We start from the raw sequence: 26,766 nt of genomic DNA, 5'->3' as shown, positions 1-26,766 counted from the left end.
TTTTTTCGTAAACTCAAAGAGCAGTTGTCTTCATTTCCGTGCTCTTTTTTTAAATGAACTAAAATGAAGTAGTGGCCTAATTTATATTGATGCTGAAAGATAAGGAAAATGCTGAAATTGGAACAGAAGAAATCATCAATGATGTGTATATGATAAAGTCGTCCATCTGGGTTTTTTTAATTAATCTTTCTTTACTGATAAATGAGTAGAGAATATTTTGAACTCATGCATGAAATACTTATTTAGCAATAATCGTGAACGTCGTTGTATTCATTTGGTTGTGTTTCTTTTATTTATCAAGAAATCGTTCGAATGGTATTACTTGTCGCTCGCTCTCTCTCTCAAGAAGCCGTTCGAAATGAATTACTGGTCTCTCTCTCTCTAACTAACTGATTGAGAAGAGAAGAGTACAAAAGCACGTGGTACAAGTTACACGAAAGAGGTGAAAAGTACAAGTACGCTTAATTGTCAAGAAAGAAGGTGAGAGAGGGCAAAAACGGAATTGAGAAAGTCCAACTAAGACCAGCAGAGAGCAGAAAGAAAAGCCATTCCCCGTTTCCATTTCCATTAATCTGATTCTTCGTTGTTCCACCTACTTTTTCATTTCTCTTTATAGACCTCTGCTCATCTCTCTCTCTCTCTCTCTCTCTCAATCATGGGTCCGACGACGCGAGACCTGGAGATGAATCGGTTCACGCTCGGCGGAGACGACGACGACCTCGAGGAAGTGAGACTCCTCGAGTCGTACGAGGACACGAAGGCGACGACGCAGAGGATTCAGCTCCGAGTCAACGGCATGACTTGCTCCGCCTGCTCCACCTCCGTCGAATCAGCCCTGGTGGCCCTCCCCGCCGTGCGCACCGCCGCCGTTGCTCTCCTCCAGAACCGAGCTGACGTCAGCTTCGATCCCCGCCTCGCCCAGGTACACGCTCATTCTCTCTCCTTGTGTGCGTGTGTGTGCGCGCGCGCTCAGTGGCTGATTTGACTGAATAGGAGGAGGACATCAGAAAAGCAATCGAGGATGCCGGCTTCGATGCCGAGATTCTGGGTGACAAACTGGTGGCGCCGACGGTGACCGGGCAGTTCTCGATCGGCGGGATGACTTGCGCGGCGTGCGTGAACTCCGTGGAAGGCATTCTGAGGGACGTTCCGGGCGTGAAGCGGGCGGTGGTTGCGTTGGCCACTTCCCTGGGGGAGGTGGAATTCGACCCCTGCACCGCCTCCAAAGAAGACATCGTGGCTGCCATTGAGGACGCCGGCTTCGATGCCTCCTTCCTCCATAGCTCCCAGCAGGACCGCGCTCTGCTCGCAGTCTCCGGTGTGTACGGCGACATGGACCTCCAGCTCCTGGCCGCCATCCTCGCCAACCTTAGGGGTATCCGCCACTTCACCTTCGACAGAATCTCGTCTCACCTCGACGTCCTCTTCGATCCCCTCCTCCTCCATTCCAGATCCCTTGTCGACGGAATCGAGGCCGCCAGCAACGCCCGCTTCAAGCTACGCCCCGTCAATCCATACTCCCGAATGAGCTCCAAGGATGCCCAAGAAGCCTCCAACATGTTCCGACTCTTCATCTCCAGCTTCTTTCTTAGCGTCGGTATCCTTGCTCGTCTCGTTCGCTCTACATTTCGTTTTTCTATTTTAACTTGCTTGGCTGGCTGGTTACTGAATGTCGATTTCAGATTCCGGTGTTTCTGATACGAGTAGTTTGTCCCCACATACCGCTGGTGTATTCGTTGCTGCTTTGGCGATGTGGTCCCTTTGAGATGGGGGACTGGTTGAAGTGGGGGTTAGTGAGCATCGTTCAGTTTGTGATCGGAAAGCGCTTCTATGTGGCGGCGGGGAGAGCTCTGCACAACGGCTCCACCAACATGGATGTCTTGGTCGCCTTGGGAACCTCCGCTTCCTATTTCTACTCCGTGGGTGCACTCTTATACGGCGCCTTCACCGGGTTTTGGTCCCCCACTTACTTTGAAACGAGTGCGATGCTCATAACATTCGTGCTTTTGGGTAAGTACTTGGAGTGCCTCGCCAAGGGAAAAACATCCGATGCCATCAAGAAGCTCGTGGAACTAGCCCCCGCCACTGCAATATTGCTTATGAAAGATAAAGGTGTGTGCTAACTTGTTTCCTCTTCTTCAATCATATCTCCAACCATCTTCCCGCTCACTCTTTACTGGCTGCTAGATGGGATATGTTTCGGGGAAAGGGAAATCGACGCCTTGCTAATTCAGCCGGGGGATGCATTGAAAGTCGTTCCTGGTGCAAAACTCCCTGCTGATGGTCTTGTTGTTTGGGGCTCAAGTTATGTGAATGAGAGTATGGTCACCGGTGAATCCGTGCCCGCTTTAAAGGAAGTCGGTGCATCAGTTATCGGGGGTACTATAAATATGCATGGTGTTCTGCATGTACAAGCTACCAAAGTAGGTTCCGATACGGTTTTGAGCCAGATCATTAGCTTAGTTGAAACGGCGCAGATGTCTAAAGCCCCGATCCAGAAATTTGCTGATTTTGTAAGTGCACCTGCTTTTGACACCTTGGCCTCTGTTATTGCTAAATTTATGCTTCAATTGCTTTATAACCCAAGGGGTTGGTCTAGTGGGACCATTGCTCTTTACTTTTACGCTTGGTTCCATATTCCATTTCAACGTCATGGACGGTACTGAATACAGTATATCTTTCTTGCTGGTTTAGCTGCAACGGCGCTACCAGAAACGCCTCTTATTATCGTCTTTGTGACCTGCAGATTGCTAGCATTTTTGTTCCCACAGTTATTACTTTGGCCGTGTTGACATTGTTGGGATGGTAAGTATTTCTTAGCAATAAAATCCATGTCTGGTTTTCATTTTTGAAAAAGAATTCAAAACTGCGGTGCTGTATTTGGTGACAGGTATGTAGGGGGATCTCTTGGAGCTTATCCGGACAGCTGGCTCCCGAATAACGGAAACCACTTTGTGTTTGCGCTGATGTTTGCGATAGCAGTGGTGGTGATTGCGTGCCCGTGTGCTCTCGGCTTGGCAACACCCACAGCTGTGATGGTTGCCACCGGAGTCGGGGCCAACAATGGCGTCCTCATAAAAGGAGGGGATGCTTTAGAAAGGGCTCAAAAGATTCAGTATGTCATCTTTGATAAAACGGGTACACTTACACAGGGTAAGGCTTCTGTTACGACTGCTAAAGTTTTTTCCGCAATGGATCGTGGAGAATTCCTTAAACTAGTGGCTTCTGCCGAGGTATGTGTCATGTTTATATTTTCTCGGTTTCATCAATCACAAGTAAAGTGAGATGTTAATCGGACTGGGATATTGTCAATGCAGGCTAGCAGTGAACATCCGCTGGGAAAGGCAATAGTCGCATACGCCCGCCATTTTAATTTCTTTGATGATTCTGCTACCAGCGATGCCCAAGACTCCACGTCTGCTTGGCTTTATGACGTTGCAGATTTTTCTGCTATTCCTGGACGTGGAATCCGGTGCTTCATTAATGGAAAACTGATTTTGGTAACATTGTTGTTTTACAGCGTACAATAATGAAAGTCTCTTAATTTTTGAAGAGCACGTGACCCGTATTTACTTATTACTTGTGTCGGTTATATCAACAGGTTGGTAACCGGAAGTTGATTACTGAAAGTGGAATCGAAATTAGTGATGATGTCGAAAAGTTTGTGGTGGATCTGGAGGAAAGTGCGAAAACAGGCATAGTTGTTGCTTATGATGGTAATTTAATCGGGATATTGGGTGTTGCGGACCCACTGAAAAGGGAGGCAGCTGTGGTGGTTGAGGGCCTGCTCAAAATGGGCGTGAGACCTGTCATGGTCACCGGCGACAACTGGCGAACCGCCAAGGCTGTTGCCAACGAGGTGTCTTTTTGTAACAGAACCAAAACAAACCAAAGCACGAGATTGATTGTGGTTGACAAGAGAGCGCTGACCTGTTTTGCAGGTGGGAATCCATGACGTGAGGGCGGAGGTGATGCCAGCTGGCAAAGCTGACGTGGTGCGGTCGTTCCAGAAGGACGGAAGCATCGTGGCGATGGTGGGCGACGGGATCAACGACTCGCCGGCTTTGGCCGCGGCGGATGTGGGGATGGCCATCGGGGCGGGGACGGACATAGCCATCGAGGCCGCCGATTACGTGCTCATGCGCAACAATTTGGAAGACGTCATCACAGCCATCGATCTCTCAAGGAAGACCTTTGCGAGGATCAGATTGAATTACGTCTTTGCCATGGCTTACAACGTCATTGCCATTCCTGTGGCCGCCGGAGTTTTCTTTCCCTCGCTGGGCCTTCAGCTCCCTCCCTGGGCTGCTGGGGCCTGCATGGCTCTTTCCTCTATCACCGTCGTCTGTTCTTCACTTTTGCTTCGCAGATACACAAAGCCAAGGCTTACCACTATACTCCAAATCACAGTAGACTAGTCCTTAATGAATATCTTGTTTAGGAAAAAAAAAAAATTTGAAATCACATAAAATGGCGGTCTTTATGCCACGGCCACATGTAAATCTTACTTCTTTCATGTATCTTCTTTAATTATCTTAATGAGAACTCTATTTGACGAAATTCTCAAGTGTTTCATTTTGCCACTGTTTAGAAACCTGGAAATTAGTTTCTTGACTGTCAATGACAACAAACTTAAAGTTGTCGGTTATGGCATCTAAAATAGTCGGTTTCACTAAAAACACATGATTGATATATATATATATATATATATATATATATATATATATATATATATATATATATTTTAATAAGAAGTTGTTTTTTGACATGAGCAAAGGGATTCATTGATGGTACTAGTTACAGAATACATCATTTCTCAGAACATTACCAGCTTTCATTTGTTTATTATAGAGATTTAGGAAGCAGTGGAAGTGCGGTGCACGGAAGATGGTTTGAAGAAGTATTTCAATAATAATAATAATAATAATAAAGTTGGGTTGGTTGGTAGAAGATAAAGTCATACCAAGAAAGGAAAAGGTGCGTTGAAAACATTATTCTAAACCACGATTCAACTTTGAACTCTTTGACAACACGCCATCGAAAGATATAATAAAATGCCGATGTATTGCTTATTGATTCAATGTCTTTACAGTCTTAATGCATGATTTTACATCAACATAATTTCTAAGTCTCACGTTGTCAGACTTGGAACCGGACTTTTTTGACCTCGGTAACAATAAGAATAGAGTTAAGGGACACCTAAGAGGGTTATCTGACCATGCAAAAAACGCAAAGGATCCCGGCCCAAATCTCCGAGGCTCTAGCCCATAAAATCATCATCGAGAGACTCGGCTACCGGCCGAGCCCAGGCCCAAGGTGTAGCCAAACTGCCACCAATTAGGCCAAGGCCATTGGCAAGCCCGCGGCGTAGCTCCTTGGCCACTAACTGGGCACGGGCCATTGACAGACCCGATGCGCAACCCCTCTACCACCGATTGTGCCCAGGCCCTCGTTCGGCCCGAGGCCTAGATCCTTGACAAGCTGAAGCATGACCTCTAGCAGCCTTCCTAAGTGAAAGCATTTGCTTCGTTCTCACTGAAGAGAGACAAGCCATTCCTAATACCAACTCTACATGTAACCTCAAGAATGAATACAACAAGTTGCTATGACTATGAGTTGCCTACATGGTCGCGAGTATTTATGATGCGTTGCAAACGAAGAGGAAAGGTATGAAGATTGTTGTACGCCTGTGTTTAGCTCATTTTAAAGTGCACAAGCACTAAGATGACTTTGGGAACTTCTGTGAGAGATCATATCACGAAAATGACTAATTTCTTTATAGAAGCTGAACTCCATGGGGCATAGATGGATGAAATGAGTCAGGTGGAAATTATCCTCAATTCCGTTTCGAGTGATTTTATACAATTCATAACTAACTATATCATGAATAAGTTGAGATATGGATTATCCCAACTCCTCAATTTGTTGCAGACTTTCGAGTCTATTCAGCGTCATGGTAAAAACAAGGGGTTAAAAAATTATGCTGATAACACTAACCCTTCAAAAAAGTCAAAGAAGAAGAATAAGTTTTATGTTGGGAAGTTACAAGTTGGTATCAAACACAAACAATCGCCCTGATACCAATTGATGGGAAATAAGTCAGTATCAGACACGAACAATCGGGGTTGTTAATGCCCTCAGAACGTACGGGTGGTTGACTACTCATCTTTTCTCAAGTTCGAGAAAGTCGAGTTTGCAAAAGAAAAGAAGAAGATGGACAGAAGAGATTTCGGGCTGAACAGGTCGGGAAGTCCCCTCTTTCTAGCGCCAAAATGTTGTCGCACGAAAATGAACAACGATTGAATACCTCGGGCGGTTCGATCCAAGGCCGGACCAATTGATCGCACCCGGGCCAAAATTGTGAACTCGAAAGTCTCGAGCTAGGCTTTCTCCGATCAACCCGCCTCTCAAAGGAAAGAAGGGGTGAGGAGGAGGAGTGACCGTGCCTTGTGTGTCGGCTGCCTACGTACCCGTGTGTGGGATCAGGTCAGAACGTAGTTCAGGCGTATGTAACGCAGTGAGAGGCGCGGAGCCTTGGTGGAGAAGCATACTCGACGAAGGAGACGGGGCGCGGAGGAGTCCTCGGCGGCGTCTCAGAACTTCGGAGATCGCGTACGCGTCTAGCGTATTAGACGCGTAGGGGGACTCTAGTCGAGAACCCTAGGAGCGTGCCTGAGCACTGGAGGGCGTTCGATCAGAGGGAGCGACGTCCGGGAAGTCCCCGAGGGTGCTTCAGAACCTCTGAAAACGAGAGAAACTTGTGGGAATGCTTCAGTCCAAAGATGGCATCAAAAGAAGCAGAGGAGAGCGAGAATTCGAGCGTATCGATAGGAGAAGATGGGATGGATTCCCCCTTAGTGAGAGGGGGTTTATATAGGTGTTCGAGGGCCTTAAGAAGGTCCTTCGTCGTCCATGTGGGACTAGGCGCGCGCACCTCTTCAAGTGGAGGCGCACAAGGGGCAGCGGCGCACCACGCGCGGCGCGCAACCTGCGGCGCGCGGTTTGCGCGCGGCGCGACCCTGCTCGGGCGCGGCGCGCGGTGCACGCTGGGCTACGCCGTCGTGGGTTTTTTCGCGACCGTCGCTCTACCGGGCCCGTAAAGCCATCTTGGGCTTTGCATCCCGGGTTTGTGACATGAATGTACCTATTCGACGGATAGAATCCGAGTCGAGGCTCGTCTCGAGGAGACCGACTCAAGGCTCGACTCGAGGAGCAAGGCTCGACTCGAGGAGACTGACTCAAGTCTCGACTCGAGGAGCAAGGCTCGACTGGAGGAGATGACTCAAGTCTCGACTCAAGGAGTTAGGCTCGACTCAAAGAGCTAAGAGTTTGGGCGAGGGCTTGACGGTCGTCTTGTGATGGGAAGCTCGCCGCTCTTCAGGTGCTCCGGCCTGACCATCGGCTCTTTGAACGACGTGTTTTCCCGGCGTCTCGGGTTTTCCGAAAACGACCGACAACAATGGGCACTTAACTAATTAGCAACTTGAACTCCTCTTCCATCGGAGAGGTAAGTCTTATGACTTATTAGTTAGGTTTATTGGGCTGCATAGGAGTGTCGGTCTCATACGACGGTGTTGTCCAGGGAATGTCGTCATTGTGTGCAACTTAGATGATGGTGGCTCGTCATCGATGTCGAATATGGCAAGGAATTTTGTCAAATGAGCAAAATAATTAAAAGAGGGTGCGATATATTTGGGTGATTAAATTCGGTTGATAAATCATTTTAGGATTGTGTGTGCATTTTTTTTTATTTGTTGAACTTGGTTTGATTTGTGGAACTCAGGCGAGGAGAATTGGGGATTTGATATCATCTTCTTTCTGATAGATTTGGGTTTGATAACATGTCTTGTATGTATGGCTAGTGACAATAAGCTACTATATATTTGAGTATACTGTATATAAAGTAGTACGGTTAATCTCAAGTTTTAAATGTCAAATATTATTTATTTAAAAAATAACATGAAGACTATCTAAACAAAGGCAAAGGCCATTAATTTTATAAGGTGAAACACTCACTAAAGATACAAGAATGAAAGAGTACGAGTAAAGAGGGAAGTTATGTCCTCAAAATACAATCTGAGGTGGCAAAGTCAGGAATGGAGAGATCATCTTGCATGAGGACAGGGGTGGAGATGTCATCATTGAATGTTGTAGCAGTACAGGAATAGTGTTGGTGGTGTGGGACCATGTTGTAGTACGGTTGTTGGGGCCTCTGTAGTACTGCAAGTGGGCTGCTTTGGAAAGGCCCGTCCGTGATCGGAGTCACGTTCTTGAGCCCAAAGTTCAAGTTGACGGGGCCTCTGCGCTCCACAAGCGAGGTTGGGCAGCCCGTGAAGTGCTGGACAAGCTCTCGGAAATTGTTTGCGTTAGCGCTGAGGAGGGTCGTCGGTGTTTTCCTTGAGGCCCTCGATCTTCTCCTGATCGGCTTTGGCACTGCCGATTCAGGCTCTCTTTGCAGCTCGTAGAACTGAAGCCACTCATCGTCTGCCATGGCTTCCTGAATATTCATGTGGTGATGGTAAAGTAAGACACTTTGATTGTTGTGAGGAAAGAAACAAGGAATGAATGAGAGTGTGTGGAGAATTTGTAGTGCCATGGGATGAGTCAAAGTCTAAAATGTTGACCAAAGTGATAATGTTTAAAATCAAGAACTTGGGGCTGAAGAATCCGCAAATTCCTAGAAACTACATCTGTTAGCGTATATGAGATCGTCACATCTCAAGCTTGTCTCACTCCTTTTTTTTATTGGTGACATCAGGTTGCTCCCCTTTCACACCCACCAAATCCATGACATGACTTGGTAAATTCCCATAACTTTTTAATTATTTCAACAAATACATAACAAGTATGGCTAATCTTTAATTTGCTGGGTTGAAAGCGTAAAATTGTAACAAAATTGAAAAGGTTAGGCATCAAGAATAGGAGATTAGTTTCCGTTTGGCAAATCGTAAAACGGCTACACGCTTCTTAACACAAAATGCAACATGTTGTCGCACGAAAATGAACAACGATTAGATACTTCGGGCGGTTCGATCCAAGGCCGGACCAAGTGACCGCGCCCGGGCCAAAAGTGGGAGCTCGTAGACCGAGCTGCACCCTCCAGACCCTGAGGTGTGTTTTGGGGGGTGTGACTGTGCCAAATGTTGGCTGCCTACGTACCCTTTAGTAGGGATCAAGTCAGAACGTAGTTCAATTTGTGTGGGGAGGCTATCTTGGGCTCGGAGGCTTTGTGAATCCAAGGCTTTAGAGGGGGACCGGACTCGTAGCTTCTAGTGAAGACTTTAGAGGGGTCGCTTGCCTCGTAGCACGGAGTTCTAGCTCAAGGGCCAAGAAGCAGGAGAGCAGTATGTACCGCAGAAGCTCGGGTCGTAGAAGAGGAGCGCGCTCCCTCTCGTGGAGGGGGGTTCCTTGTTTCTGAGCCGAGGGAGGAGGCTTGCGCGTTCTTGGAATGTCACAAGAGCACGAAAGAATTCTCAAAGGAAGAGAAATGTTCCAAGAAGGAATTGTGTAAGATTCGTGTTGTTGATCTTTTTTCTTTTTTCTCACGATTTTTCTCGATCTCTTTTCTTCCCCAAAAGGGGGGGGGGGGGTATTTATGGTGTTGGAGGGAAGCCTTGGGCCGACCCCTTGAGGCCCACCGGGTGGCCGGGAGCGGGGCACGCGAGGCTTCATGCCCAGGAGGGCGCGGGACATGGTTGGACGCGGCGTGCCCGGCAATAGGCGTGCCCTGCCGAGGTGGCAAGGATGCTCGGCCAAGGTGGCCGCGGTGGCGAAGAGGCTCGGGCGATATGGCCGAGGTGGCAAAGGTGTTCGGTCGAGACGGCCGAGGTGGCCAGGATGTTCGGCCGAGGCAGCCGAGGTGGCCAGGATGCTCGGTCGAGGTGCGTGCGGGCTTGGATGCCGGGGCGCATGGGAGTGCGCGCGCGGGCCGGGAGGCCGGGGCGCGGGAGCGCGCGCAGGCCGGGACGGCCAGGGCGCGGGGTGCGCGCGAGCTAGGGCGCGCTGGAGCGCAAGCTGGGGCGCGCTAGGGCCCTTGGGCCGGGGGCCGCTGGGCTTCTGGCCGGCGGAGCCCGGCCGGCCTTGAAACGTTTTTGAATTTTCGATGTCCCGAAAACGACCGACAAGATTAGCCCCCCAAGTTCATGGCTCGTGAGTCACGAGCCGTGAACTTTAATTTCTCAAGGGCGTTTGAGGTCTAGGCTTGCTCAAGTGAGGAACTCGGGACGGACTTCGTGAGGCTAAGGTGGAACTTCAAATCACACGGGATCAGGGTGATGGAGCCCGAATGTCTGTGGCCAAGATGGCGGGGGAGCTCACCGAAGAATGGCGAGCTTGCGAGGTGGCGACCCGATCAGCGAAATTTTTTCGCACTGAGGTTACCGACCTTCGGAGGCAACTGGATGCTCGATCCGATGCTTTGGAGACGTCGCACCGCGAGCTTACTTCGAGCGAAGCGGCGCGTGTTCGGGCGGAGCGCGAGCGCGACTCTCTGGCGGAGGAAAACGCTCGCCTCTCGTCCCAGGTTGCTGAAGCGGAGCGAAGAGCGTCCGACTTGTAGGATGACTACGACGTAGGGACTGAGGAGGCCCGTCGTGCCGGAGCGGTAGAGTGTCGGGATGCGACCGCGACCGAGAACGAGGTCCGGGGGGTCACCTTTGAATTCTTCGACACCCTGTTTCCCCTGCTAGATGAGGGTACTGTTTGAGCCGTGTGGCTTCTTTTTTAGCGCGTATGTTCAGCGCTTTGCTTTCTTTTCCTTTCCTAGGATTCCATTTATTTTTTCACGCACTTTTTATTCAGCACGTGTTCATTGGATTCGGAGCCGTGGCTCTCCTTATTTATGAGATATTTTTTGTTGCTTTCATGTTGAATGCTATCTCATTTTCCGAGCAATTTTTACTCGCATATGCCTTCTCTGTGGGCTATCGTGGCCCAGTGACTTCGCTTCGTGCCTTTCGGCGATCGAAGAGGTCGTACCGGGTAGTTCCCGGGGGCTTTGCATCCGTGCCATTGGCGACTGGACGTGTAAGTCGTGCCGGGCTGGGCCGGCGTCTCTTGAGTTCGCGCTCTGGAGCAAGCGAACTCTCGTGTGTTACGCCGGGCTGGGCCAGCGTCTTTGAGCTCGTGCTGTCAAGCGACCAAGCTTATGTGTTGTGCCGGGTTAGGACGACATCTTTGAGCCCGTGCTGTTGAGCGACCAAGCTTATGTGTTGTGCCGGGTTAGGACGGCATCTTTGAGCCCGCGCTGTTGAGCGACCGAGCTTGCCGGATTAGGCTGGCGTTTTCGAACTCGTGCTGTTGAGCGACCGAGCTCGAATGTGTTGCGCCGGGCTGGGCCGGTGTCTTTGAGCTCATGCTGTTGAGCGACCGAGCCTGTGTTGCGCCGAGCTGGGCCGGCGTCTTTGAGCTCGCTTGCCCTGGAGCAAGTGAACGCGGGTGCGTCGGGTTAGGCCGACGTCTTTTTGGGCCCGCTTGCCTTGAAGCAAGCGGACGCGGGTTGCGCCGGGTTATGCCGGCGTCTTGTGGGCTCGTTGCTCTGGAGCAAGCGAACGCGGGTGCATCGGGTTAGGCCGACGTCTTTTGGGCTCGCTTGCCCTGGAGCAAGTGAACGCGGTTGCGTTGGGTTAGGCCGACGTCTTTTACTCAAACCCTGTTGCGCCGGGTTAGGCGTCTTTGGTGTTCGTGCCATGAGGCTAGCGAATTCAGCTCAAATTTGGCCTTTTTTAGGGTTTGAGGCAGCGCCTTTACGCGACTTACATGCGTCTCGGGAGACGTCTTTCACCTGCGCCTTTACGCGTCTTACGGCACGCCGGGAAGGCCGATGTTTTACTCGAACCCGTATGCACAAAGGGCCGTTGGGGTTTGAGCTTCCTAAGTCTGTATCCCCGTGGGGGACTTAAGCCTGGGTTGAGCTCGTGGGTTGAGCGACCGAAGTGCTCGTGGGTTGAACGACCGAAGTGCTCGTGGGTTGAGCAACCGAACTTATGTGTTGCGCCGGGTTAGGCCGGCGTCTTCGACCTCGTGCTATTGAGCGACCGAGCAGGTGTGTTGCGCCGGGTTAGGCCGGCGTCTTTGAGCTCGTGCTGTTGAGCGACCGAGCTTATGTGTTGCGCCGGGTTAGGCCGGCGTCTTTTCTCGGACCCGTATGCTTGATAAGCCGTAGGGGTTCGAGCTTTTCAGGCCTCTGTATCCCATGAGTGGGGGGGGGGGGGGTTCAAGGTTTTTCTTCCCTTCTTTTTTTGAAGAGTCGGCACGAGGAGTATCAGTCGACTCGTAGACTCGGAGCTCGACTCAAAGAGCGAGCTCGACTCGAGGAGACGCGTAGATTCGGTGCGGGGAGTACCAGTCGGCTTTACGGACTCAGAGCTCGTCTCGAGGAGCGAACTCGACTTGAGGAGCGAACTGGACTTAAGGAGCGAGCTCGACTCGAGGAGCGAGCTCGACTCCCGGAGACGAACTGGACTCAAGGAGCGAGCTCGACTTGAGGAGTGACCTGGACTCAAGGAGCGAGCTCGACTTGAGGAGCGAGCTCGACTCGAGGAGTGAACTGGGCTCGAGGAGCGAGCTCGACTCCCGGAGATGCGTAGGTTTGGCGTAAGGAGTGCCAGTCGGCTTTGCGGACTCGGAGCTCGTCTCGAGGAGCGAGCTCGACTCGAGGAGCGAACTGGACTCAAGGAGCGAGCTCAACTTGAGGAGCGAGCTCGACTCGAGGAGCAAACTGGACTCAAGGAGCGAGCTCGACTTGAGGAGCGAACTCGACTCGAGGAGCGAGCTCGACTTGAGGAGCGAGCTCGACTCGAGGAGCGAACTGGGCTCGAGGAGTGAGCTCGACTCGAGGAGCGAACTGGACTCAAGGAGCGAGCTCAACTTGAGGAGCGAGCTCGACTCGAGGAGCGAACTGGACTCAAGGAGCGAGCTCGACTTGAGGAGTGAGCTCGACTCAAGGAGCGAGCTCGACTTGAGGAGCGAGCTCGACTCGAGGAGTGAACTGGGCTCGAGGAGCGAGCTTGAGCTCGACTCGATTCCGGCCTCGTTGAGCTTGCTCTGGTGAGCGACCGAGCTCGCCGAGTTAGGTCGACCTAAGCCTCATCCCAAAAGTGGGGAGCTTAAGGTTTTTACCTTTTTTTTTTTTTTTTTTTTTTTTTTTGGCCGTGAATTCTTGAGTGTATGTCGCAGGACCCATTAGCCCCCCAAGTTTTTAGTTTACAGGTCGTGTCGTGATGACTAAAAACTTTTTTTTTTAATAAAGTGGGTAAAAAAGACCGCAAACTTTATTTTTTATTGATTTTTGCTAACGGGGAATATCCTTGAACAGTGGCACATAGACCTTTTTTTAATAAGGGAAATCAGAGCAATAATGAGGGGACTTGATCACTGGTGGTACTGCCTCAAGTGTTCGGCGTTCCACGGGTGCCGGATTGGAGTTCCGTCCGTGTGTTCGATGTAGTAGGTCCCGTCGTGGATGACTTGTCGGACTCTATACGGTCCTTCCCAATTTGGGCCTAGGACTCCGGCGCCTTGCACTTGGGTGTTCTGGAACACGCGTCTGAGTACAAGGCTGCCGACGGCGAAGATCCGCCTTTTGACTTTGGCGTTGTAGTATCTCTCGACCTTTCACTTTTGTGCAGCGAGTCTGGCGAGAGCCTCGAATCTTTTCTCGTCGATTAGATCCAGTTCGAGGCGCATGGCTTCATCATTTTCTTTTTCGTCGAAAGTGTCAACCCGATAGGTGGGGACTTCCATTTACACGGGGACCACCGCCTCAACCCCAAAAGCTAGGGAGAAGGGGGTCTCTACGGTGGCGTTTCGAACGGTCGTTCGATAGGCCCATAGGATGAAAGGCAGTTCTTCAGCCCAGGCGCCTTTTTTGGCTTCGAGCTTTTTCTTGAGGTTGCTCTTAATCGTCTTGTTGACGGCTTCCACTTGGCCATTAGCTTGTGGATGTCGCAGGGATGAGAATGTCTTGCTTATCCCTAGTTGGGCGCAGATCTCTCTAACCCTCGCGTTGTCGAACTGCGCGCCGTTATCGGTCACGATTGACGCGGGGATGCCGTGGCGGCATATTATGGACTTCCAGATGAAGTTCGTAGTGTTGGCCTCGGTGATCCTGGCCAGAGGCTCGGCTTCGACCCACTTAGTGAAGTAGTCGATAGCAACGATGGCGTATTCGTATTGCCTCGGGGCTTTGGGAAGCTTGTCGATAATGTCCACGCCCCATTTTGCGAAGGGGCGTGGAACAACGATGCTACTTAGGGGAGACGGTGGCTATCGTGGAACGTTGGAGAAACGTTGACACTTGTCGCACTTTCTCGCCCAGTCGTAGGCGTCTTTTTTCATCGTTGGCCAGAAATAGCCTTGTCGAAGCGCTTTGAGCGCGAGGGACCTCCCGGCGGCGTGGTTCCCGCAGAGGCCTTCGTGGATCTCGCGGAGGACTTTAGTCGACTCGACGCTGTTGAGACATCGGAGCAGCGGGGTTGAATATCCGCGCTTGTATAAGGCTTCGCCTCTCAACACGTATTTGGATGCGAGGGCTTTTAGCCTTTCGGCTTCTTTGCGGTCTTCGGGAAGTACCCCTCTTCGCAAGAAGTCCGTAAGCGGGGTCATCCAAGTTGGATGAGCGGCGCTCTCAATCGTTCCCACCTCGTCACGTGAGACGGATGGTCGCGAGAGAGACTCGATTGGGATGGTTCCCAACCCGTCTTCGGTGATACCGGATCCGAGGCGAGCTAAGGCATCAGCCTCGGAGTTCTCTTCTCGTGGGATCTGGATGATCTCGAACCAGGAGAAGGCATCTAGCTTGGCATTTGTCTTTGCCAAGTAGGCGATCATGTTAGGTTCTTTGGCAACGTAGTCGCCTTTTACCTGATTTACGATTAACTGCGAGTCACAGTGTATTCGTAAATTCTGTACGTTGAGCTTTTGAGCGAGCTCTAGCCCTACGATGAGAGCTTCGTACTCGGCCTCATTGTTTGAGGCCTGGAATCCGTAGTGGAGGGCGTAGCGTAACTTTTCCCGGTCGGGATTTGTCAAAATCACGCCGGCGCCTGCTCCTTGGGCATTAGATGCTCCGTCTACGTGTAGTTCCCAGATGGGACCCGTAGGGTCGACCTTCCTCTTTCGAGCCGACAAGTCGTCGGTCGAGCCGTCTTCTGCTCTTCCCATGTCGGGAGTGTAGGAGAATTCTGCCACGAAATCAGCTAAGGCTTGAGCCTTTATTGCCAGCCTCGGATGAAACTCAATCCCGTACTCGCTCAATTCTTGGGACCAGACCGCCATGCGAGTCGATGTTCCCTTTTGAAGAGCCTTACCGATTGGGTGTACGGTTCGGACAACGATTGGGTGAGCCTGGAAGTAGGGGTGCAGTTTTTTGGCGGCGACGAGGAGAGCGAGAGAGAGCTTCTCTATCTCTGTATAATGCGTTTCGGCGTCAAGTAGGGCTTTGCTTATGTAGAAGATGGGCCATTGAGCCCTATCTTCTTCACGGATCGGCACAGCGCTCACAGCTCGTTCGGAGACGGCGAGGTAAACGTAGAGCGTCTCGCCTTCTTTTGGCTTGGAGAGGAACGGAGGTGTCCCAAAGTAGGCCTTCATTTCTTGGAAGGCCTTCTGGCACTCGTCCGTCCATTCAAAGCCGTCCGTCATCTTTATTGCTTTGAAGAACGGTTGACACTTGTCGGTTGCTTTGGCCACAAAACGCGATAGGGCGGCAATCCGACCGATCAGACTTTGGACCTCCTTGACACGTCGCAGGGACTTCATGTGGAGGAGTGCCTTGATTTTCTCGGGGTTCGCTTCGATACCTCGACGGCTAACTATGTAGCCTAGGAACTTCCCGGACTCGACCCCGAACACACATTTGTTGGGGTTGAGCTTCATTTTGTACCGGCGGAGGATTAAGAACATCTCCCTCAGGTTGTCTACGTGGTTGGTAGCCAGTAGGCTTTTAACGAGCATGTCGTCCACGTACACTTCCATGGTCTTGCCGATTAGGTCGGCAAAGATCCGGTTTACCAATCGTTGGTAAGTAGCTCCTGCATTCTTAAGGCCGAAAGGCATGACCTTGTAGCAGTAGAGGCCGCGATCAGTGACAAAGGTTGTCTTGATCTGATCGGGCTCATGCATTCATATCTGGTTATAGCCCGAGTAGGCGTCCATAAAACTTAGGAGTTCATGTCCTGCCGTGGCGTCGACCAGTTCTTCGATGTGTGGGAGTGGAAAGCAATATTTCGGGCAGGCTTTGTTCAGATCTTTGTAATCTATGCAAATGCGCCACTTCCCGTTGGGCTTTTTGACCATGACCACATTGGGCACCCACTTTGGGTACTTGGCTTCTCGGATGAAACCAGCGGAGAGAAGTTTTTCGACTTCCTCGTTTATCGCTAGGTATCGTTCGGGGTTGAACGCACGTCTAGCTTGTACCTTGTCGGGGATAGTTTTATCGTCATTCAATCGGTGCACAATCACATCGGGGTCTATGCCGGGCATGTCTACATGTGTCCATGCAAAGACATCCTTAAACTCCCGAAGGAAGGACGCGAGTTGAGTTTTGATGGCGAGAGGGAGTTGTGCACCGATCTTTACTACTTGGTCAGGTTTAGCTTCGTCGAGAACGATCGAAGTGAGATCATCGGGGGTGTCAACTTTCAACCTCTCGATATCGTCGCGGGGGTCTAATTCCCCGAGTTGCCGCGCGTCTTTCTGATCACACGGGTAGTCGTCCTCCAGTTGGTAGATCGTGTTAACCCTTTTTTCAGCGAGCTTGCCGTCCACGCCTTGGACGTAGCATATCCTCGCCTGGGTTTGATCACCGGCCATGACGCCAATGCCCTCTTCGGTGGGAAATTTCACTAGTAGGTGATAAGTGGACGTGATAGCCCTTAATCTGTTCAACGTGGGTCGCCCAATGATAACATTGTAGGGCGACTCCTGGTCGACCACAAGAAAGGGGACCATGTGAACGACTTCGATGCCTCTGGTAGTTCCGAAGGTGACTGGTAAATCAATGATTCCTTCAGTCATGACTTTTTCTCCCGTGAACCCAAACAGGGGTGTCTGAGTTGGGACAGGGCGGAGCCCCCCGAGCTTCATGCGCTCGAGGGTGGTCTTAAAGATTATATCGGCCGCGCTGCCGTTATCAATAAGAACTCTTTTTACCAAGTTGTTGGCCACCTGGGCCTTAAGGACTATATCGTCATTGTGCGGGTGCACAACTCGCTTGGCCTCTTCATTGGTGAATTGTATCGTCTCGTAAGGTACGGACAGAGGTTCCTCGTAGGTGAGGTTAACCTGCTCGGCAAGGCCTTCTTGAGAGGCAGCTCTGAGGAGCTTCTTCCTTTGCCGGGCCGAGTCCCCGTCTTGCAAGCCACCTAGTATGGTGGTGACGACGTGGAGTTGCGCATCAGCCGTAGCCGTGACCGCCGTGCGGTCGGTGTTTGAGTTGGTCCATCCACCTTTTTCAAACTATGGCCTGTTGTCGGTGGGGGCTGCCGCTCCTACCAAGCGAAGGACAAACTCTTTGAGCTCTCCCTTCTGGATTAACGTCTCAGTTTGTTTCCTAAGATGGAAGCACTGAGCGGTCGTGTGACCGTAATCCCGACTCGCAATAACGGGACCGGTCGCGAGATGCGAGGCTGCCCCTTATTGGAGTCGGAGCGACGAACTTGTCACGCGCCACAGCATAGATTTGCTCTACCGGGGCCTTCAGGGGAGTGTAACCCGAGTAGTCTCTAAAATTGCTCGCAAGGCGCGGCTTTCGAGACGTAGGGGGCCGGCTATCGGTAGCTTGACCGCCCTTGTTCACCCTTTTGCGGGGGTTACTCGGCTCGTGCCGGACTCATCTCGACGGCGGGAGCTTTGGTGGCCGCTCCTGCGGCCGTCGAGGTAATCTTCTACCCCCATAAAGGTTTTGGCTCGGTTCATTAACTCGACCATCGTAGAAGGGACTCTGCCGACGACGGACTTTAGGAAGTCTCCAGTGCGCAAGCCCTCGATGATGGCTGTAATTGCGTCACTGTCGTCAAAGCGGTCGACCTTGTTCGATTCTGCGGTGAATCGAGCGAGATACTGTCTCAAGGACTCGTTATTCTCTTGCCTGATTGACCATAAGTACATCTTGGTCTTCTTTTGGACCATGGATGTAGCAAATCGTGCCAGGAACATGTCTTTCAGGTCTTTGAACGATTGGACGCTCCCTGGTCTTAAATTCTTAAACCACTCGAAACCGGGTCCGGTGAGGGTAAGACTAAAAGCTTGGCATAGAGCCCCAGGTGAAACGCCCTGCATCGTCATCCAAGTCTCGTAATGTTGGATGTGATACGTGGGATCAGCTTTCCCATTGTAGAGAGGGAGATTCGGGAGCTTGAAGTTTCCCGTGCACACCTCAGCAAGGATTTGGGCGGTGAAGGGAGAGGAATGTTCTTCCACGACCCCGTATGTATCACCGGCCAAGCCGCCTTCACGCAGGTCACGCACCTCGTTACGAAGATTGTGAATCATGGTGACGACGTCGAGGTCAGTGTTGGGGGTCACTCCTTGTTCAGGAGGAGTCACCTGTCGCCTTTCGTTCGACCCTTGAGCCGTGCGAGGGTCCCCATTGATTGGGGCCGCAGGGTTGTGACCCTTGCGAGCGCTTAACCTCTCCCGGAGGTCTTCGCCACGGTCGCTCCGTCGAGCGGTAAGGCGATCTCTAAGGTCTGGACCGGCGGTATGGGGGCGCGAGCTTCGAGCCACACGCCTTACTCGCCGAGTTGTCGTGCCTTCCCTGATGTTGCCTCTTTGACCGAATCGGTCATGGGCTGAACGTCGGGACGTCTCTTCTTGAGAGGAGATCGGTATTGCTCTTGTTTTCGACGGACCGGCTTCGATCTCAACAGGGAGTTCCCCGTCTTTGGTGAGAGAAGTCTCGATGTCAGCCGAAATTTCCAAGCCTTCATAGTCGGGGTCATAGTCATGTCCCTCGTCCATGAGGTCCTCGGATTCCCCGCGAGGAGAGTCCTGCGCAGGTGCCTTGCCCGCCAGTTGGCGGTGGTACCTTGCGTTAGCTATTTTTAGCTGGCGGATTTTCGCCTCCATCTCAAGGATGCGATCGTCCCGACTGTCCTGAGGTGGAGGGGGAGAGGGAGTGTGACTCTCATTGTTGCGAGACTCCTCATCGCCTTGCGCTCGGGAGTGCATGAAGTATTTCTTCACCGCGGTTGCGTTTTCGGGGTTGTTCACGCCCTCAGAACGAACGGGTGGTTGACCACTCATGTCTTTCTCAAGTCGAGGAGAAAGGGGTCGAGCTGTAGAAGGGATTTCGGGCTGTGTAAGTCGGGAATTCCCCTCCTTCTAGCGCCAAAATGTTGTCGCACGAAAATGAACAACGATTAGATACCTCGGGCGGTTCGATCCAAGGCCGGACCAAGTGACCGCGCCTGGGCCAAAAGTGGGAGCTCGTAGACCGAGCTGCACCCTCCAGACCCTGAGGTGTGTTTTGGGGGGTGTGACCGTGCCAAAGGTTGGCTGCCTACGTACCCTTTAGTAGGGATCAGGTCAGAACGTAGTTCAATTTGTGTGGGGAGGCTATCTTGGGCTCGGAGGCTTTGTGAATCCTAGGCTTTAGAGGGGGACCGGACTCGTAGCTTCTAGTGAAGACTTTAGAGGGGTCGCTTGCCTCGTAGCTTGGAGTTCTAGCTCAAGGGCCAAGAAGCAGGAGAGCAGTATGTACCGCAGAAGCTCGGGTCGCAGAAGAGGAGCGCGCTCCCTCTCGTGGAGGGGGGTCCTTGTTTCTGAGCCGAGGGAGGAGGCTTGCGCGTTCTTGGAATGTCACAAGAGCACGAAAGAATTCTCAAAGGAAGAGAAATGTTCCAAGAAGGAATTGTGTAAGATTCGTGTTGTTGATCTTTTTCCTTTTTGCTCTCGATTTTTCTCGATCTCTTTTCTTCCCCAAAAGGGGGGGGGGTATTTATAGTGTTGGAGGGAAGCCTTGGGCCGACCCCTTGAAGCCCACCGGGTGGCCGGGAGCCGGGCGCGCGAGGCTTCATGCCCAGGAGGGCGCGGGGTGCGCGGGACATGTCGCCCGGACGGGCGCGGGGCGCGCCGGGCGCGGGACATGGTCGGATGCGGCGTGCCCGGCAGTAGGCGTGCCCTGCCGAGGTGGCAAGGATGCTTGGCCGAGGTGGCCGCGGTGGCGAAGAGGCTCGGCCGATATGGCCGAGGTGGCAAAGGTGTTCGGCCGAGACGGCCGAGGTGACCAGGATGTTCGGCCGAGGCGGCCGAGGTGGCTAGGATGCTCGGTCGAGGTGCGGGCGGGCTTGGATGCCTGGGCGCATTAGAGTGCGCGCGCGGGCCGGGAGGCCGGGGCGTGGGAGTGCACGCAGGCCGGGACGGCCAGGGCGCGGGGTGCGCGCGAGCTAGGGCGCGCTGGAGCGCAAGCTGGGGCGCGCTGGGGCCCATTGGGCCGGGGGCCGCTGGGCTTCTGGCCGGCGGAGCCCGGCCGGCCTTGAAACGTTTTTGAATTTCCGATGTCCCGAAAACGACCGACAACACAACACAAAATTAGCAGATATGAAATCTTTGAAGATCTTATCTATTCTTGACGCACGTACTACAATGTTATCACTATCATGATTCTGAAGAGGAAACACGCAACAAAACCAAGAAACATTGTTGACGGGATCTGTGTTTCGGTTGCCATAAAGTTAGAGTTATAATCTGGAATCTAGGTTTTGGTATACACTTATATAGTTAAAGAAAAATTATACACAATAATCGTTTAGAACTAAGTATTTATAAAACTGCCAAATTATCAAAATTTCAGTAAAATGATCAAAGTTATGTTGTAAAAAAATATCACACTCTAGTTAGTGGTGATGAGATTGAAACATGTTGTGGTACAATTAGTCTTGGTGCCAAAGGGATGTACACCTGTGATAGGGGACTTATTATCAAGAAGATATAAAGTCTGGTGTATGATCTAACCTAATGCGAAGTGTTAATGTGTTCTATAGTAAATTGATTTACTAATGGACAACTTGACCTGACCTTATAAAAGTAATTCAAGGATCACTTGCAAAGTAGCATGAACTAAAGAATGTCAAACGAGAAATACGTTGATGAGACAAAATCGATAGAGTAATGGATTAAGGTGAGACTCTATATGATGGGAATCTCAATCCTGGTCAGACTTCTAACTGTCTGCATGACATGGCTAAGAATAAAATGACTAAAAGGAGTTTGTTAGGAATTCTTGCCCACGAGAAATAGTGAATAAATCATAAATGATTACTAAATAGAATAACGGTTTACTTTATTAGCATCATATGATTAGTGAGTTGAGATCTGAATATCGGAATCAATATCAACTATCATCTGTAGCCTCCATATTAAACTGAGTCACGTGCTGGGCACCTGAGTTCGGGCACTGAGCTAAAACATGGTCGATGACTAATACACGCATGTATAGCTGTATCTAAAGTCATATATGTGGAACACTAGTGAATGTTGATCATGATGTGCAAACATTCTGCACTTGTGGTAAGTGCACGACCCGAACAGGCTTTGGTTGTAGATGTTTCGTTTAAGTACTGTTACGACACACTAATCGAGGCCCCTCTGATGGCCACATTAAGACTTGATCTAAATCCAGAAGTGATCATGGACACTGGATCATGTTACCGCGCTCTTTGACTCATTCGCTAAAAGGCTACTATCATGCTAATCACAACTTATGTTTTTGGCTTTGATGCCCACAAGAAGAGTAGTAGTTATTGTTGGAATAGATCTAGGTTTAAGAAAAGATTATCGCTTCTAGCAAGCGGCGGAATATAATTTTTTTTTTAAACTCGTAAAACGTTTTTACTACCTAGACAAAGTGCATGAGCGTAGAATTTAAAATTTTAAAACAACTTTGAGTTTTCACTTGGTACCAACCTTGAATGGAGCTTGAACGTTGAGAAGCTTTAGGAAGGTTGAATCGCTCGTCTCCCAACTTAGCTCGCCTCTCACTAGTCTTCTGGAATCTATGAGTAACCACGAACATTTCTACCACTAGAGTCTTTCGAGTATGGCTAGGATTTAGTGTGTGGGCACTTTTAAACACTATGACTGAAGAACTTGTCTTGGTGCCAAAGAGCTAAAATAAAACACTAATTTTAATGAGGACCTAGGTGCAAAAATAAAAGAACAAGAAGAGATTCTAGAGAGAGAGAAGGGGCGGCCAACAACTAGAGAGATAAGCTCTCAATCTCAAAATTGTGTGTTGTGAATGGTGAATGAGGTCGGGTATTTATAGGAAGAGTATTACCTTCAAAAGGTAGTTTCCTCTTTTCTATAGTGTTGTCAATGGTGCCCACAAGAAGAGTAGTAGTGTCTATTTATGTACATTTGATGTCATATAGTCATACGAATACTCTTGCTTGTAACTGCTGAATAATCAATAAAAGTTGAAGCGTTCATTCATTCTTCCTTGTCTGTTTGAAGCTTTATGATAATCTATAATCTTTAATCCTTAAACAAACCTAACAACACATGAAGAGACAAATGTAGATTTGCATGAACAAACTCTTCATGGTTTTCTTAAAACAATATATTCGCAATCTAAGGCTCAAATGACTGTTGATCTCAGTACGATTGTTTGGAGAATCTATGATGTCTGGTTATGGGGCATAGAGAGTTGGAGACTCTATAGTTCTTCTAGGTATCTTCTGAAGGTACTGAATTGACCACTGCACTTCTATAGACAGGATAAGAACAAACCATTTAACCTCTTATGTCTCAAAGTCACTACGTATGAATTGCATCATGCTTACCTTAATCCTGAAATGAGACATGTCATTTCATAGCTTACGTATTCTCATTTGAGAAAGTCAGAGTTCGGACTCACTATGTGATTCCGAACAGGACCTATTGGTGAAGTACTAAGTTATTAAGATGTCATGAGTAACTTTGTGAAGTTCTCATAGATATGGAATTCATGTACAAGATTGCTGAAATGCAATGTATATCAACTCATGCTTTGTTCCTTGGAATGTGAATAAATGAACTGGCCAGTGTCCAAATTGAGTCCTGACTCTTTTGGATGAAACAATGTGACTTGTTAGCTCCTCGTCAATACATTGTTTCTGACTTATTCACAAGCGACAAAGGAGTTGAGGAAATAACAGCTAGCTGATGATATTCATGAAGGGTAAACATAGATAATATTCAGTGGATCCACTCATCACAATCTAGTTGAATTCTTGAGTAGAAAATAAATTCATTTGAACCGAGAGATTCTCAGTGTCAACTCTTTAGTGGAGTTAGTTGACATTAAGCTAAACTTGGAAAAGGTTTGTGAACTTTTGAGTCCAAGTATTTTAGCTCAAGATTTGTTCATTTGGATCCATGATGTCACTATAACAAATCATATCGAGTAGGAATAGTTAAACTAGAAGCTAAGTCAAAACAAGAACGAGACAAGTTTTACGAAAATTGTCAAAATGGTGTTTTTGTCTTTTTGGACATAGGATGAAATGAATGTCAATAAATTTTTTGACATTGTCATATGATGACATATTATCACTCGGCCATAACATGTTTATTGGGCCTTTAGGATTAATTTGATTTCATAGAATGTTACTTGAAAATTCTTAATGGGCCTTTCTTATGTTGTCATGATCAAATGAAGAAACATCTAGAAGCTCCTTCTAGATGCTCTTGGCCGGCCAACATAGCTAGAAAAAGAGAGATTGTTTTGTGCATTGATGTATGAAGATACTTGCCAAAAGAAAAAGAGGAAACAAATTTCCTCTACAAGGAAGGAGGATTTCGGCCAAGCAAGGAGAGAACAAAATAGGAAACAAATCAAAGCCTTCTAGAAGGACTCTGTTGACCGTGTGAATGTGTTGGGGAATAAATCGCGTATCAGACATGAAAAATCGCTCTGATACGACTCGTTGGAGATGATTCTCCCATATAACCATATTAATGCGGAAAAATAATTAACTACGCTGATCATAAGCTAATTAAAATATGGTTATACTTAACAAGATCTAATTATGTTTAATTAATTTAATTCACGAGAGCATATTTATCAAGCAACCGATTTGAAGAAAAATGAATAGTTACATTGATTTTCGGTTCAGCTACAGAACGCTCCTAAACCAATCGCGTACTCCTTGCGTCGTCTTGATGAAGGACTCGAGGATGACACCATTAGTCTTCCGAGACGTAATCTCCGAGACGAATAATAAAGATGAGTGGGCACAGTCTTTATCTCACTAGAGCACGAAACTAGGTGTTTCGACATCTCGCTCTTATTTTACTAAGAATGGAAACGAATTTCCGAGGGGAGGGAGAGGCAGAAGTGCACGGCCAAGGGAGGCTAGAATGCACGAATTTGTCACAAATTAATTGCTTATTTTTGCCTTCTCATGAACCCCTATTTATAGTAGTAAAAGGAGATATTCATGGAATCTTCCAGAATATTTTATTTCCTTTTATTGTGTTCACACTAGTGGATTAAATCTAGGCCATTGGATCTCAACAAGTGAATCCTACTTTTTCTCTCATCCTTCAGATCAATATCTATGGGATATTATTCTCTATTTAAATAGAGAATATTTTATTTAGTGAGATAATAAAGGAGAATATATTATTTCCTTTAAATATATTCTCATATATTCTCCTAAATACTTTCCTTTAAATAAGGAGACAATATAGGACAATATCTTATATTATTCTCTCTCCTTTATTTAAACAACTAAAGAGAAAATATTGGTAAATACCAATTTGAAATTTTCGAACTTGATGGCACACGGCCAAGGTGATTTGCGCAATCCCTAGTGCCAAAAAACTTAATTCGACTTTTCCATGTCTGCAAGAAGAAGTTTCCCCGTGTTGAGTCAAATTAAGCCAACATAGTAACATTGACAGACTGAGAGCTCTTTCTTGATTCTATGGGTGGTGGTGCATGGCCGTTCTTAGTTGGTGGAGCGATTTGTCTGGTTAATTCCGTTAACGAACAAGACCTCAGCCTGCTAACTAGCTACGCGGAGGGTTCACTTTCGCGGCCAGCTTCTTAGAGGGACTTGTTGGAATTGATCTAGGGTTTAAGAAAAAGTTTAACGCTTCGTTAAGCGGCGGAATTTTAAAAATTTTCTTTTTCAAGTAAAACAGTTTTTACTAACCTAGACAAATAGCAAGCACATGTAAATAAAACTAATATGAGCATAATAAATTTACTAACCTCTTTAGAAGCTTGAACGTTGATGAGCCTTCGGAAGGTTGAAAACGTTTGTCTCCCTCGCAACACGTCTCTCTTTCTTTCCTCGGCAACTCGAGCAACCACGAAAGTTTCTATCACTAAATCACTCGAAATAAAAGGAATTAGTGTGTGGGCACTTTTAAACACTACGACTTAAGAACGAGTCTTGAAGTCGCAGAGCTAAACTCTAGGTCAAATGAGGACCTAGGTGCCAAAACAATAAAATAAAATTGACTAGAGAGAGAGAGGAGAGGGGCGGCCACAAGGTCTAGAGAGAGATCTCTAACTTATGTGGAATGAATGAAATGAGAGGAATGAGGCTCCTATTTATAGGAGAGGTCTCACCTTCAATAAGGTAGTTTCCTCTTCTATAGAATATCACATATTCATGAGCCAATTTTCCTTTTCCTTCATAGAGGTGCACGACCAAGACTTACCAAGTAAGTCCTTGGATTTGTTTCCTCTTTTGTTTGCTTCTCCCTTGACCCATGTGGCCGAAATTCCCTATGCATGTGTGGGAAATTTGATACATTTATGCACAAAATATTCTCTCTCTTTCTTTGGGTATTATGGGCGCCCAACATCATTCTAGAAGGAGCTTCTAGAAGCTTCTTCATTTGTTCATGACAACATGAAAAAGGCCCATTAAGAATTTTCAATAAAATTCTTATGAAATGAAATTAATCCACAAGGCCCAATGATCAAGTCATGGCCGAGTGTTATTGAGTCATCAAATGACCATGTCAAAATTTTTTTTGACATTCATTTCATGCTATGTCTCAAAAGACAAAAATACCCTTTTGACAATTTTCGTTCTTGTTTGGACTTAGCTTCCAGTTTAACTATTCCTAATCGATGTGATTCGTGACAGTGACCTCATGGATCCAAATGAAAAAAGCTTGAGCTAAAATACTTGGACTCAAAAGTTCACAAACCTTTTCCAAGTTTAGCTTAATGTCAACTGACTCCACTAAAGAGTTGACACTGAAAATCTCTCGGTTCAAATGAATTTATTTTCTACTCAAGAATTCAACCTAATTGTAATGAGTGGATCCACATAATATTATCAGTGTTTACCCTTCATGAATATCATCAGCTAGTCGGGATTTACAAAATTACCTTTTTACCCTTCTAGCTGTTATTTCCTCAACTCCTTTGTCGCTTGTGAATAAGTTAGAAACAATGTATTGACGAGGAGCTAACAAGTCACATTGTTTCATCCAAAAGAGTCAAGACTCAATTTGGACACTGGCCAATTCATTTATTCACACTCCAAGGAACAAAGCATGAGGTGATATATATTGCATTTCAGCAATCTTGTACATGAATTCCATATCTATGAGAACTTCACAAAGTTACTCATGACATTCTCACAACTTAGTACTTCACCAATAGGCCTTGTTCGGAATCACATAGTGAGTCCGAACTCTGACTTTCTCAAATGAGAATACTAAGGTGTGAAATGACATGTCTCATTTCAGGATTAAGGTAAGCACGATGCAATTCATACGTAGTGACTTTGAGACATAAGAGGTTAAATGGTT

The 26,766-nt window shown here is 48.4% G+C and overlaps 2 protein-coding genes across 2 annotated transcripts; one reads left to right on the top strand and one right to left on the bottom strand.

Moving 5' to 3' along the window:
• Nucleotides 1-438: 438 nt before the first annotated feature.
• Nucleotides 439-4,560, top strand: RAN1 (copper-exporting ATPase / responsive-to-antagonist 1 / copper-transporting ATPase (RAN1)). The gene is made up of 9 exons (XM_089625262.1): nucleotides 439-922; nucleotides 994-1,593; nucleotides 1,683-2,112; nucleotides 2,188-2,513; nucleotides 2,747-2,805; nucleotides 2,891-3,233; nucleotides 3,318-3,500; nucleotides 3,602-3,859; nucleotides 3,942-4,560. Exons 1-9 carry the CDS (start codon nucleotides 656-658, stop codon nucleotides 4,416-4,418), a joined length of 2,943 nt encoding a protein of 980 aa, XP_089481388.1. The 5' UTR covers nucleotides 439-655; the 3' UTR covers nucleotides 4,419-4,560.
• Nucleotides 4,561-7,926: 3,366 nt separating this feature from the next.
• On the bottom strand, nucleotides 7,927-8,665 carry LOC149384582 (uncharacterized). Its single transcript, XM_089627081.1, has one exon. It carries the CDS (start codon nucleotides 8,594-8,596, stop codon nucleotides 8,057-8,059), a length of 540 nt encoding a protein of 179 aa, XP_089483207.1. The 5' UTR covers nucleotides 8,597-8,665; the 3' UTR covers nucleotides 7,927-8,056.
• Nucleotides 8,666-26,766: the final 18,101 nt, after the last annotated feature.

This window comes from Urtica dioica, chromosome 9 (assembly GCF_054948205.1).
Source record: "Urtica dioica subsp. dioica isolate 48M chromosome 9, U.dioica_male_clone48M_v1_H2, whole genome shotgun sequence".
NCBI lineage: Eukaryota > Viridiplantae > Streptophyta > Magnoliopsida > Rosales > Urticaceae > Urtica > Urtica dioica.
This window is presented reverse-complemented; position numbering and strand designations above follow the sequence as displayed.